At 38.9% G+C, this 13,119-nt stretch overlaps 1 protein-coding gene across 6 annotated transcripts in view; it reads left to right on the forward strand.

The window, feature by feature from the left end:
* The window catches only part of LOC134211084 (GATOR complex protein Iml1), a 55,105-nt gene extending 42,790 nt beyond the window's left edge, over nucleotides 1–12,315 (forward strand). For 3 of the 6 annotated variants that reach the window (XM_062687676.1, XM_062687680.1, XM_062687677.1), the window contains 3 exons: nucleotides 6,071–6,168; nucleotides 6,310–6,681; nucleotides 10,623–12,315. In XM_062687676.1, coding sequence (XP_062543660.1) covers nucleotides 6,071–6,168; nucleotides 6,310–6,681; nucleotides 10,623–11,775 — 1,623 coding nt within the window. In that variant the 3' untranslated portion in view covers nucleotides 11,776–12,315. The remainder of the gene's footprint in view (nucleotides 1–6,070; nucleotides 6,169–6,309; nucleotides 6,682–10,622) is intronic. The other 3 variants (XM_062687678.1, XM_062687681.1, XM_062687682.1) reach the window with 1 other exon arrangement.
* Nucleotides 12,316–13,119: the final 804 nt, after the last annotated feature.

Raw genomic sequence — 13,119 nt, forward strand, 5'->3', positions numbered from 1 at the left:
TAAATTCCGGGAATAATTTGGATACTCACCAGCTGTTTAATGCAGCGTACGATTCAGGGAAAAGAAATAATCTGTGGTAGGAATTGTCAATACCTGGTCGCAGCGGGGTGCTACAGATAAAAAATGTCTGAACATGGTTTCCAACGAAACTGATTAGGCTAATGCATTCAACGATTGATAGCTCGAAATCAAGTATTCGAATTTGCAGACGAAGTGTCAACCTCGTATGAGACCTAAGATAGATTGAAACAGTGCAGTAGTAGAGCCGTTTGTCTCAATGAAGAGGGAGAAGGCGAAAATTGATTAATCATAAACTTTACCCAGACAAAGTACATAGTTGAGGCTATACAGATAGTACTAGATAGTAGATATGATCCATGATCCATAAACAGATTATGAGTCTGCAAGTTGTATTCCAGGACTTTATCAAGGATTTGTCGCAGAGTAAACATCTGATCCATTGTTGATCGTCCTTCTCAAAAACCGCTTTGCTAATCGCCGACAGTGGTCTCCGCAAACGGACGCAGTCTGCTGAGCAGCATTAAGGAGATTACATTGTATGTATTACCTATGCATTGAGGAGTGTTATACACCCATGGTAAATAATTAATACCGCTGGTTTTACATACCAAAGTGTCATGATTTATCAATATCTCGATTTCTAGCGATTAGATTATACATGTTATACTGCCGTTCTACGCATAGTTGTCGCATATATATATATATATATATATATATATATATATATATATATATATATATATATATATATATATATATATATATATATATATATATAGGAAATCCCAGCAAACATGGGACAAATATGCGTATGACGGCAGTATACATCCCAGCCTAAAATGACCTGAATTTTAAATTAATGATTGTTATTAATACATCCTTGCCTCACACCGGCTACGACCCGGATGGGATCGGCCATACCCCGTTGTGCAGCACACGAGAAGGCCTCGTACTGTGCCTTGATGCGGCCAATAAATTTTAAGGAACCCCCTTGCGTCTCTGGGCGCCTCACATATTGTTATGTTTGATACGGTCGTAAGCTTTTTCGTCGTCAATGACTACCAAGTAAAGGGACTCTTGGAATTCAGAATGATACGGAACGTGGCAATATGGTTCACACAGGATCTTCCGGAATTCGTTGCCGCCGGAGAGTCGCATCGATCTTTTCCTGAGTCCGGGCTAGGAATAAAACTTTGAGAGCGGTACATCGCAACAAAATGCCTCACCAGTTATCGCATACAGTTGGGTCACCTTCACTAAGATACTCTGCAAGGTTGCGGTGTCCTAGATATTACGAAATAAACGATTCAACAGTTGAGCGGATGATGCGATCAACTCTGGGGTTTGTTCGGTTTCATGTTTTGGATGGCTGTTTGAATCTCTAGAAATGGAGCTTCGGTTTTGATGCATATTATACGCCGGATCCTAGGCAGATCATGCAGAGCTGGTGGTGGCCTGGCTGCCACTTGAAACGTTGTTTGAAGTGCTCGGTCCAGCGTTTCAGCTGGGCAGTTGGGTCGGTCAATATCTGACCATTTGCGTCTATCGCGACTTTGGCTTCAACTCGCTCCTCTATCTTCTTCCAGGTCTTATCGGTGATCTATTATTTTTTATGGGTGCGCAATGCGCATTTCGCCCAGGTTATTCACGCTGGTGGCGATGAAGGCGTTCTTGATGGCTGTCAATAGGTCTTCCATACTGACACCTTCCGGAATATCTGCAATACGGCATGGGCGTAGCCAGGATTTCGAGAAGGGGGGGGGCAACTTTTTTGGTCTTCTAAATCGTAGTTTTATAGTAGTTTTATAAAAACAAATGAATATTAACACATGAAACCAAATCCAAACCAAATCGAAACAATAATGATTAAAACAATAATGGATTTGAAAATGCGTGATTTATTGCTCATCAGATATTTTTAAATAAAGTGAGAAAAATATTAACGAACTTAGTATTCAGAAAGAATATAAAATCGGCTATAACAATTATTATAAAAATCCTGCATTCTTCCATAAGTTTAAGAAAACTAGAACCATACATCTGAATTTCTAAACAAATCCTCTCTGAAATAATATTTATTATAAACAAGGCAATAAAATCAATATGCAAGCTTTCTCCAGGAATTCCTTCGACAATTGCTCCTGGCATTTTATCCGAAATTCTATCAGGGATTCTTTAGGAATGCCTCCAGCAACTTCTTCGGCAGTGTCTTCAGGAATTCCACCATAAATTTTACCGGGAATTGATCTGAAAATTCCACCATTATTTACTCCAAGAAAATCTTCACGAACTTCTTTATAAGTTCTGCAGAATTCCCTCCAATAATTCAAATAATTTCGTGCTGTTTCTCATAATTTTTAAGAATAAGAATATTCCGTGGAAATTTCGCATAATTGCCTCCCGGGGGATTTTCTATAGGAATTTCCGGAGAAATTATCAGAGGAATTCTCGAAGGAACTGCCGGTGGAACTTCTGGAGGAATTTATTGAAGAACTACAGGAAAAATTTCCGTAGGACATCCTGGAGGAACTCTCGTAAGAATTCTAGGATGAACTCCCAAAGGAACTTCCGTAAGAATTCCAGGAGGAACTCATGGAAGAATTCCTCAAAGAACCTCCCGGAGGAATTCCCGTAAGAACTCCCAGAGAAATTCTTCGAGGAACTTCTGGAGGAATTTGTAGATAAATGCCTAAATAAATGCTAAATGAATTCCTGGAAGAAAGCCTGATTGAATTCCCGAAGAAACTACTGGTGGAACTTCAGAGGAACATCCGGTGGAATACCCTAGAGGAAGAGAAAAAATATTTCTGAAGGAACTTCCGAAATCCCATTTCCCGTGAAATTCCTGCCAAATATCGCCCAGGAATTCCCTGTGAAGTTCCTGGAGGTATTACCGGAGAATTTCTTGGAAAAACTCCTGGAAGAACTCCCGGAGGAACTCCCACATGGAAGTCCTGAAATAATTTTTAGAGAAGTTCCTAAAGGAATTTCCGAAAAAATATCTGAAGGAATTCCCAGAAAAATACCAGGAGGAATTAATGCAGAAATTCCCAGATGAAATCCTGAAAGTATTCCCAGATGAATTGCTGAAGAAAATCCCGGCAGATTGTTCCGAAGAAATTTCTAGAAGAACTCTTGGCAGATATCCGAGTAAATTCTGAGTGAAGTCCGGAAGGAATTCTAGTACACTTCCGCGGAAAATCTCCCGGAGAAATTCCTGAAGGAATTCCTGGAGAAGTACCTGAAGAAACTCCCGAAAAAATACCTGTAAGAATTTCTGGGGAAATACTTGGACGAATTCCAGGAGAAATTCATGAAGATATTTCTAGAGGATTTCTTGAAGGATATTCTGAAGTAATTGCGAAAAGAATTCCAGATTGGAATGCTAGATGAAGAAGAATTTCGGAGAAATTCCTAGAAGAATTTTACAAGTGAAATTATGGAGCTAAATCGGAGGATTTCCGTCATAAATTTTTGAAGAAATTTCTGGTAGAATTTTGGGAAGAAATTCCGTATGTATTCTTGACGGAACTCTCGAATGCATGCCTGAAGGAAATGCCGGATTCTTCCTGAAGAGAGAATAGCCGAAGAAATATCTAGAAGTAAATCTTGGAGAGAAGAAAAAAAATCTTCAAGGATTTTCCTAAAAAAATTAGTGGGGGTTTCTAGATAAGAAGGAATTACAATTACATGAGAAGGATTTTCGAACGATTTTCAGAGGAATTTGTGGATAACTTTCCGGAGGAATTCAGAAGTTCCTAGGGGAGCTTCTAGAAGGATTTCAAGGAGAATTCTTGAGCCCAAAATGTTTCGAGTTGTTTTGAACTTTCATATATTATGGATCCTGGATGCCCTAATAAGTTTTGGGAATCCTTGAATTTCAACCACCTATTTCTGTATATGATTGGATCGTAAAGTGCACATGTTTGAGGGAATTCATTTCAGTACCCGTTCAATCTTTCCACAATTTAGAGGGGGGGGGGGCGACTGCCTCCCCCTGCCCCCCTCTGCCTACGCCCTTGAACACGAATCTATAGATATAGTTCTTCTACGAAGCACATTTTTACCGTGGCACACGCTAAAAATGAACTACTCAAAATTGAGTCGAATCCGACTCATTTTCATTAAAAACGGGACAACTCAAAATTTGAGTAAAAGATACTACTTCAATAAAATGATGATTTCGCGAAAGTTAAGCTTGGCCTTCCATCAATTTTTAATACGACAGATGCGAATCAAGTTTATCTATCTGTCTAAGTGCATTTTACGACAAACAGACTCCTAGTTTAAGTGCAATCATCATTTTATTGAAGTAGTATCTTTTACTCAAATTTTGAGTTGTCCCGCTTTTAATGAAAATGAGTCGGATTCGACTCAATTTTGAGTAGTTCATTTTTAGCGTGCATCTCCCAGTCGGCGTGTGTTGAATCTGTTGGAGACAAGAGAACTCCCTCACGAAGAAACAAAACAATACTGAATTTCCCTCGACTCCACGGCAGGCTACTGAGCAGGGTTCGTACTTTTCGTTTCAATGATGAGGTGATGATCAGACGCAATATCGGTACTAACTTTATTCCGTACATCAAGAAGGATCCACTTCCATTCACGGCTGACGCAGATTTGGTCGATTTGATTCTCTATACAGCCGTCACGGGACCATAGCTTTATCATAGCCAGGGTTTAAATCTAAAGGAGAATGAGAAAATCTCTCACTTATCTGTATACACTAGACTGGCCCAGGAAACAAAAAGTTGTCTAATTCCACGGGGCACCCCCCAGGATTGTGTCTTTGGGTGAGAAAATCAATCTCTGAAAATTTCAGCTCAATCGCTTGTTGCATAAGCTGGCGCATTTGATTTGAAGTTTGTATGGGGATTTCAGCCAAAATGTATAGGAAAATACACCTCCGGCACTCATTCTAGCTGGAAATTGGTTCTGAATGCTCGATTGACCTCAGAATTGCAAAAACAGCAGTTGGTGTGCTACAGAACAATTTCACAGAACATTGTATGATGATTAAATGAACTTTTATATAGGTTTTGGCTGATGCGATTCGATCAAAAAACCCAAAAATACACAAATCAGCTCCTAATAAATCAGCCGAAAATTATATAAAAGTTCATTTAATCATCATGCAATGTTCTGTGAAATTGTTCTGTAGGATACCAACTGCCGTTTTTGTAATTCTGAGGTCAATCGAGCAATCAGAACCAATTTCCAGATCGAATGAGTGACGGAGGTGTATTTTCCTATACATTTTGGCTGAAATCCCCATACAAACTTCAAATCAAATGCGCCAGCTTATGCAACAAGCGATTGAGCTGAAATTTTCAGAGATTGATTTTCTCACCCAAAGACACAATTCTGGGGGGTGCCCCGTGGAATTCGACAACATTTTTTTCTCCCCATAGTAATCTGGGCCAGTCTAGTATACACTCTCGATAGTAGCATACCGTGAGAGACATTTTTCGGTAGCTGTTACGATAATGAACTGATTCGGGGGGCTACAACCCATGATAAATTTCTTTTAATAAGCCCCAATTGCGGGGCACTGGTTCTGATGATGCATTGCAACTTGTTTTAAACAGCTGTGCGTTTTATCAACCCCCCTCCGAATCAGTTTTTTTCAACTTGTATTATACGATAGTGCGATAGTTTTGTTTTCATGGTTTTATGATTCGAAGAGGTTTTTGCCTCTCTTTTATCGTTGTTCGTTATCTATTGAGAACGATTTCTGCAAACCCTGATCATAGCTATATCTGAACGATAAACTTTAATTTCACTCCTTCCTGGCGCCATATTGTCGAAATTTCATGCTGTTCTGACTGTACACTATACAGTACTCTGAGGGTTTGGTCTAAATGTGTGTTCTTGAATATTCACTGCGATTTGTACTTATATGCACTATAAAATCACTTAGGTATATGTTCTCAATTTTCACAAACTATTTTTCTTGTCATCCTTTTTATCAGTGTTAACATGTTCGTTTTCTTTTTGTATTTTTGTTTGTCAAAATTGCTTGAAACACAAAATTTTTATTTTTTTGCAGCACGGCATTGTGAATAAAATGTTTTATATTGGTAATGGATATGATTCTAGTGCTAACTACTCCTATCAAGATCGCAATAATAACAGTAATGGTAACAGGTTAGTTCTTGTATAATGCAAAACAAAAAAATATCAAAAAATAGCTTTCGCCTTGCTTGATGCCACATAGAAATAAATTTGCATGTTGTTAGAAGTAAACTATTATTCGATGATAACCGTTGCGCTCTTCAATCCTTGCAGCATGCTAACACGGTCAGGATCTAAGGTGCTGGACAAGGCAAACATTCAGGCAGCAGCACAGCAGTTGAGTGCGGCGGGCGGAAAAACCACTGTGGATGGAATATCTTTGTCGACGCTAAACTCACCTGCGGAACAAGGTCTACCGGAAGACAGCGATGATTTTTGCATCGAGGGTAGCAAACAGCTGAAACCTACTGCCACACTGCAGGAAATATTCGACGCGTTTAAAAATCCCATCCACGGGGTTGGTTTCCTGGGACCGGCGCCAAGCATGCCGTCCTGCACGTTTGTCTCGTATGACGCAATAACGTGGCTGCAAGAACACATCGAGGGGCCGTGCAATCCAATTGAAATTCTTGAAGATATGAGGAGGTAAGTTTTGTTTTAGATACCTTTCCTTATACTTGTAACACTTATTGGATGGATAAGTTATTTTATTTGTAAGAATCGCAACGCTTGACCTGATTCCCTCCCTCACCATATGACGTTGATAATCGCCATTCTTAGAAAATAATTCGAAGGGGGCAGTAGGGTAATATTTGAGCTTATTGACAAGTTTTATCATGCCAAAGTTATATGATCTAAGAGAATACTCCACATATGCCTCAACGGGCGGTACCCCGTTTGGCATAATGCCATATGGCATAATGCCGTTTGGCATAACGCCGTTTGGCATAATGGCCATTTGGCATAAGGGCCGTTTGGCATAATGACCATTTGGCATAATATGTATGCGGTGTCAAATTGAAGGCCATTTGGCATAAGGACCATTTGGCATAATTTGTATGCGGTGTCAAATTGAGGGCCGTTTGGCATAAAGGCCATTTGGCATAATTTATATACGGTTCCAAATTAATTGCCGTTTGCAACAATTCATATGCAAAAAGAAGGGTAAATTACAGAAAAAGTGAATAAAAGTTTTGCTATCAAGGCTTTCAAGAAATGGTCAGTTCAAAAATTCCATTGAAATAAACAAAGAACTGCTCGCGTTTCAAAGAAGGGTGAATTATAGGAAATGAAAATGATAAAGTATTGAAGTGAATAATCTTCAGCGGGATATAAAGTGAACCTTTCAAGAGACGATGTTCTATGACTCGATATCGAGTCATGGAAACGAGTTATGCCATATTATAAAATATGTTAGGGAAGATCCATAAAGTACGTCACGCAAAAATCGGCGATTTTCGACCCCCCTCCCCCCTTCGTCACACTTTTTGTATTAAACCTCTAAAATTTTTGTATGAGTCGTCACGCTGCTCGGAACCCCCCCTCCCCCCTAGGAGCGTGACGTACTTTGTGGATGGCCCCTTATGGATTTCTGCGATGGTCCCTTGAAAAACCCTAACAGCACATGTTTCACATAGATTACTGCAATTCATCTGTGGCCAGATTTGGTCACAAACAAGTTGCTGCACCATTTTTGGCTGACTTTTGTTGCTCGAGAAGCTTTTCAAGGATTATATATCCCACTTCTCGATATTTCCCTGAGCCGATGGTCCCTTTATTATCGACTCATGGAGGATTGACTGTATCAACAATTATATGGTGTACCGTTTCGTGATGCACGTGTTTGCCTGTTATAAGGCAAAATGTGTTATTTTGCCTTCTATAACTGCTCGCATTTGCCCGGTATAAGGCCAAATGTGTTATTTTGCCTTCTTTGAATACTCGAATTTGCTCGTGTATTGGCAGCAAAACGATTCACTGCAAAATAATTATTTGCTCGTGTATTGGCAGCAAAACGATTCACTGCAAAATAATTTTAACTGCGGAATGATACAAAACGCAGAATGGAATATTGCGCAATGGTAATGCTCGCAATATGGTACATCAATAAATGGATTACCGCGGAATGTTGTACCGCAAATTGTTGTATAATCTTTAGAGCTTTAAAGTCTACTTAGCATCATCGGAGTAATTCACCTCCGATGATGGTAAGTAGATTCCTGGGCAAATATTTGGAACAGTATGTAAATTATGCCAAATGGATATTATGCCAAACGGCCCTCAATTTGACACCGCATACAAATTATGCCAAATGGTCGTTATGCCAAACGGCCCTTATGCCAAATGGCCTTCAATTTGACACCGCATACATATTATGCCAAATGGCCATTATGCCAAACGGCCCTTATGCCAAATGGCCATTATGCCAAACGGCGTTATGCCAAACGGCATTATGCCATATGGCATTATGCCAAACGGGGTATCGCCGCCTCAACGTAAAAACCGTTTGAAAATTGACCCCTGATTACGAGTAGGGAATAGTGAGAAATGAGAAGTAAGAAGTGAGAAGTGAAAAGAAGAGAAAAGTGAACTGAGAACAGAGAACTTCTTCCTTCGTCCTTCTTTCGTCTTTCTTTCTATTCTTTTCTTCCTTCTCCCTTCTTCATTATTCCTTCTTCCTTATTCCTTCTTCGTTCTTTCTTCTTCCTTCTTCATTCTTCCTTCTTTCTTCCTTCTTCATTCTTCGTACCTTCTTCATTTTTCATTCTTCCTCCTTTTTCTTTCTTCTTCCTTCTGCTTCTTTCTTCCTTCTTCCTTCTTTCTTCCTACTTCCTTCTTCCTCGTTCCTTCCTATTTCCTTCTTCCTTTGTTTTTCCATCTTCCTTTCTTCTTTCTTCCTTGTTCTTTATCCATTCTCCCTTCTTACTTTCTTCTTTCTTCCTTCTTCGTTATCCATTCTCGCTTCTTCCTTTTTTCCTTATTCCTACTTCCTTCTTCCTTTTTTTTCTTCGTCCTTCTTCCTTCGTCCTTCTTCCTTCTTCCTGCCTCCTTCTCCATTCATCATTCTTCCTTTTTTCTTTTTCATTCTTCCTTCTTCCTTTTTCCTTCCTTCTTCTTCCTTTATCCTTCTTCCTTCTTACTTCTTCTGTATTTTTTTCTTTCTTGTTCCTTCTTCCTTCTTCTTTCTTTCTTTTTCCTTCTTCCTTCTTTCTTCTACATTCTTCCTTCTTTCTTCCTTTTTCCTTCTTTTTTCTTCCTTCTTTCTATCTTATTTCTTCCTTCTTTCTATCTTCTTTCTTCCTTCTTCCTTCTTCTTTACCCATTCTTCCTTCTTCCTTTTTTCCTTATTCCTTCTTTCTTCTTCCTTCTTCTTTCCTCCTTCTTCCTTCTTCATTCTTCCTTCGTCCGTCTTCCTTCTTGATTCTTCCTTCTTCTTCCTTCATTCTTCATTCTTCCTTCGTCCTTCTTCCTTCTTCCTTTATCCTTCTTCCTTCTTACTTCTTCTGTCTTTCTTCTTCCTTCTTCTGTCTTCCTTCTACCTTCTTTATTCTTCCTTCTTCTTCTCGTTTCCTTTTTTTCTTCTTCCTTGATTCTTCCTTCTTTCTTCTTCCTCCTACCTTGCTACTCGCTATCTCATTTTCCACTTCTTGATTCCCACTACGAACCCATAATTCTTACTTCTCTTGTCACTCACTTAATAAGGAAACGTATTTCAACTATTCGGCCATATGACCATAGACCAATTGAAATGTGAAATGTGTGCAAACGGTGAAGAGTGGAAAATCGGTTCGGTCCGTTGTTGTGCGGCTTATTAATCTCATTTTGTATAGACTACTCTAAACTGTTGTCGGAATATCATATTCATCCATATTACGACACTTTTCTCTCCCAAAAAACATTTTGAATGGGTGGCCCATACTGCCCCAAATGGTGGCCCATATTGCCCCGTATAGTCGGGAACACACATTAAAATCAATACATTTTCAAAAGTGCATTCCAACAATTTTCAAACGCATTTTTCATCATTCATCGACGTAATATGAAATGTAAAAATCCTTAATGATGATTTTTAGAGCTTTTCAGCGCTTTTCGGATTGATTTCCTTAGGCGGCCCATATTGCCCCGATCATCCCTAATTCGTGTAGTGATTGTTTGTTGATAAATCACTCATGCTTTATGAGTTTCCTTAACCAGTACTAGTACGGTTAAAATGAAGAAAACCTAGAATGCAGAATCTAAGCATAAGAAAATAGGAAAATAATCGAAATACCTAGTGAAGAAATGCTGTTTAAAAAATCTGGTCTGAAGTAGGTATTCGGAAATGTTTAGAGTCGAAAGTCAAAAAAAAAGTTACGAAAAATTGGCAGATTTCAATAATGGTGAAGTAACGAACGTTTTTCCTACTTTCCTACACCTGATCCAATCATTTCCTAATAAAAGATCGATTACGCATTGTTGTTTACGTCTAGTTTGGTATTCTAACAAATATATAGCAATTCGAAACAATTCGGCATATTTTGCTTAATAATGCAAGGGCCTACTTATAAATTATAATAAACTTATAATCGACAACTTACCTTTTCTAGGAACCGGATGATCTGCCATGCTTCAGGAGAATATTCTAAACCAGTGATTCCAGGATTTTACCTCTATTACATAATGCAACAAAACAAAGAGTCTCGAGATTATCTGCCGCCCCTCGGTGATTTAGAGGCCTTTGAAAATGAATGGATGGAAGTGGAAGTTCAACACCCTGACTTGCAGAAACCGATTGATCCAATTGATGTTGGTGTGCCTCCGTTTCTTCGAGAAACTATAGATTTCAACGAAGAGTTTGTCGATCGACCACTCTACAAACAGACTCACCTCGACATTGACGTGAACAACAAGTCCGACCGTATAGAATGGGGCCATGCTCGATACCACCAGAAAATGATTCCAGGACATGCATTCGAAATCGTTGTCCAATGGATCACCGCGTCCGGTCCGATAGTGAGTGATTTGATTCAGATATGGTCTCGTCGGGCACAAGGTTTTCAGCTGGTTTCCATTCCAGCAGATCCGCTGGCTGAGCCTTTCACGGAAAAAAGTGATCCATTGCGGGGACCTATCTTCATTCCACTGGATATCGATTGTTTGAAGCAAAAACGAAGCTTCCTCTTTGAAGAGTTCAAAAAAGAGACGTGGCCAAAGCGATTGCTGCTATTTCAGGAAGCTATTGTAGCCAGATTTGGATTTATGCGTTGTGCGGTCGAGACAAAAACTGGGTCCAACCAGGTGTCCTTGGATTATCAGTACGTCCATTGTACTGGAAACATGTTCATTCTGGTTCCGAACTCGAACCAAGGCCTGAAATCCCGCCAAAGGTTGGCTTCCGGTGGAAGCACTATGAAGAAGCCCACCAACTTCATTAATCGTTACTCGGCATCCTACGAATCACAGATGCAGAATAACATCTCTTTCGCGGCACACGAAGCATATATCACGCGCCATGTGACGGGAAGTAAGACCAAAGACGATTGCGACGCCATCCGGAGGACGGGCTTTCTATGGTCCTGGAATCACATGATACCGAACAAAAAGTGGAAATCGCTGGCGATTGCCCACTCGGAGGAACTGTTCCAGCTGCGAATGTTGCGTGATTTCAAAGATTTTTGCTCAAATAAGGAACAAAGACTGGTGACCTTCTGGGACGAGTGTTGGGCGGCAAAGGAGAAAACTTCGATGGCGCGAACCTGAAGCAGGGGTGATTGAAAAAGATACCAGGGAAGGTGATATTTGGAAGTGAGTTTCATTTTTGTTCTGTTTTACTATTGGAGATTTATTTATCCGATTAAAAAAAAGTCTGTACAAATTACAGTTTAAAGTGCCGTTATCGCGTTAAATCATTTGTTATTTAATTCAATTTTTAATGTAGAATTATATAAAGCTAAGAGTCGATTTCTCGCTTAACTTTTCAAAAGGTCCTAAGTAACATTTTTTTCATGAATTAATTTGAGTAGCGCAATCAAAAGCTTTCATGTTGTTCTGTCGATTGCGCTATTCAAATTAATTCATGAAAAAAATGTTACTTAGGACCTTTTGAAAAGTTAAGCGAGATTTGTCTACACAAATATTAAATTTGGAGATATATCTATCTACGAGAGAAATTCCTTGTTCTACATTAAAGCGTCACACATTTATTAAATAAAATGTTTTCGTAAATTATATTAAGTTGCTAATAGTAGCAATAAAGTCACAGTTGAAAACTGTCAAATAAGTATCACATTGCCACTAAAATGTGATATGTACCGATGCTGACGTAGTGATTCATCACATCCTTCGAACAATTTTGAACTTTGGTATCACAAAGGTGTAAAATATAGAATAAAACCGTAAAATTCGTTGTTCAGTATTCTTCGATATTTTCGAATACGTAAGTAGTTAATCTAGGAAATTTCGGATTTTTGTTAATTCATTTCTATCATCTTATTGCCTAATACATTCAACGTGCTTTGAGAAACACAAGTGGAGTAAGTGAAGGTGGTTCCCCGAGCAAAGCTTGAGAGCAAATCGACGAAACTAATTTTGTTGTTGTGAAATCGTCTAATTTTGATAACTCAGGATGATATCCTTTTGGTCGTTTTAACGGTTAAAAGATCAAAATCTATAGCAGAAAAATCTTACTGCAACATCAAATCGAAAGCTAATCCTGCTGTCGATGAAAGCCAATTAAAAACTAATTTTGATGTTGGTTTTCGTTAGCAAATATTTTTGATGCTATATGATCAGCAGTGCGATAGAAATTTGTAGAAGAGATTTGGTGTTTTTTTGCCCCGTGGTGGATTTGATCCTGTCAATAACAGAACTCCATGTTTTAATACCTAAATGACCAATATTAACCAAAAATTAATCGCGTAAAAAACTAGCCCGGTGTAGTCGCATTTGTCAATTTCTAATCCACATTTTATATTTTTTTAGATAAGAGCACATTTGTAGTGTTATAACATTGATGTTTGTTGCAATGTTGCAAGACATTGAAGTTCACAGAAACAAAGAATAAAAAAACATTGAAGGATGTTCATATTTTTTCGTTCTTGACCG

This window comes from Armigeres subalbatus, chromosome 2 (assembly GCF_024139115.2).
Source record: "Armigeres subalbatus isolate Guangzhou_Male chromosome 2, GZ_Asu_2, whole genome shotgun sequence".
In the NCBI taxonomy this organism is placed as follows: Eukaryota; Metazoa; Arthropoda; class Insecta; order Diptera; family Culicidae; genus Armigeres; species Armigeres subalbatus.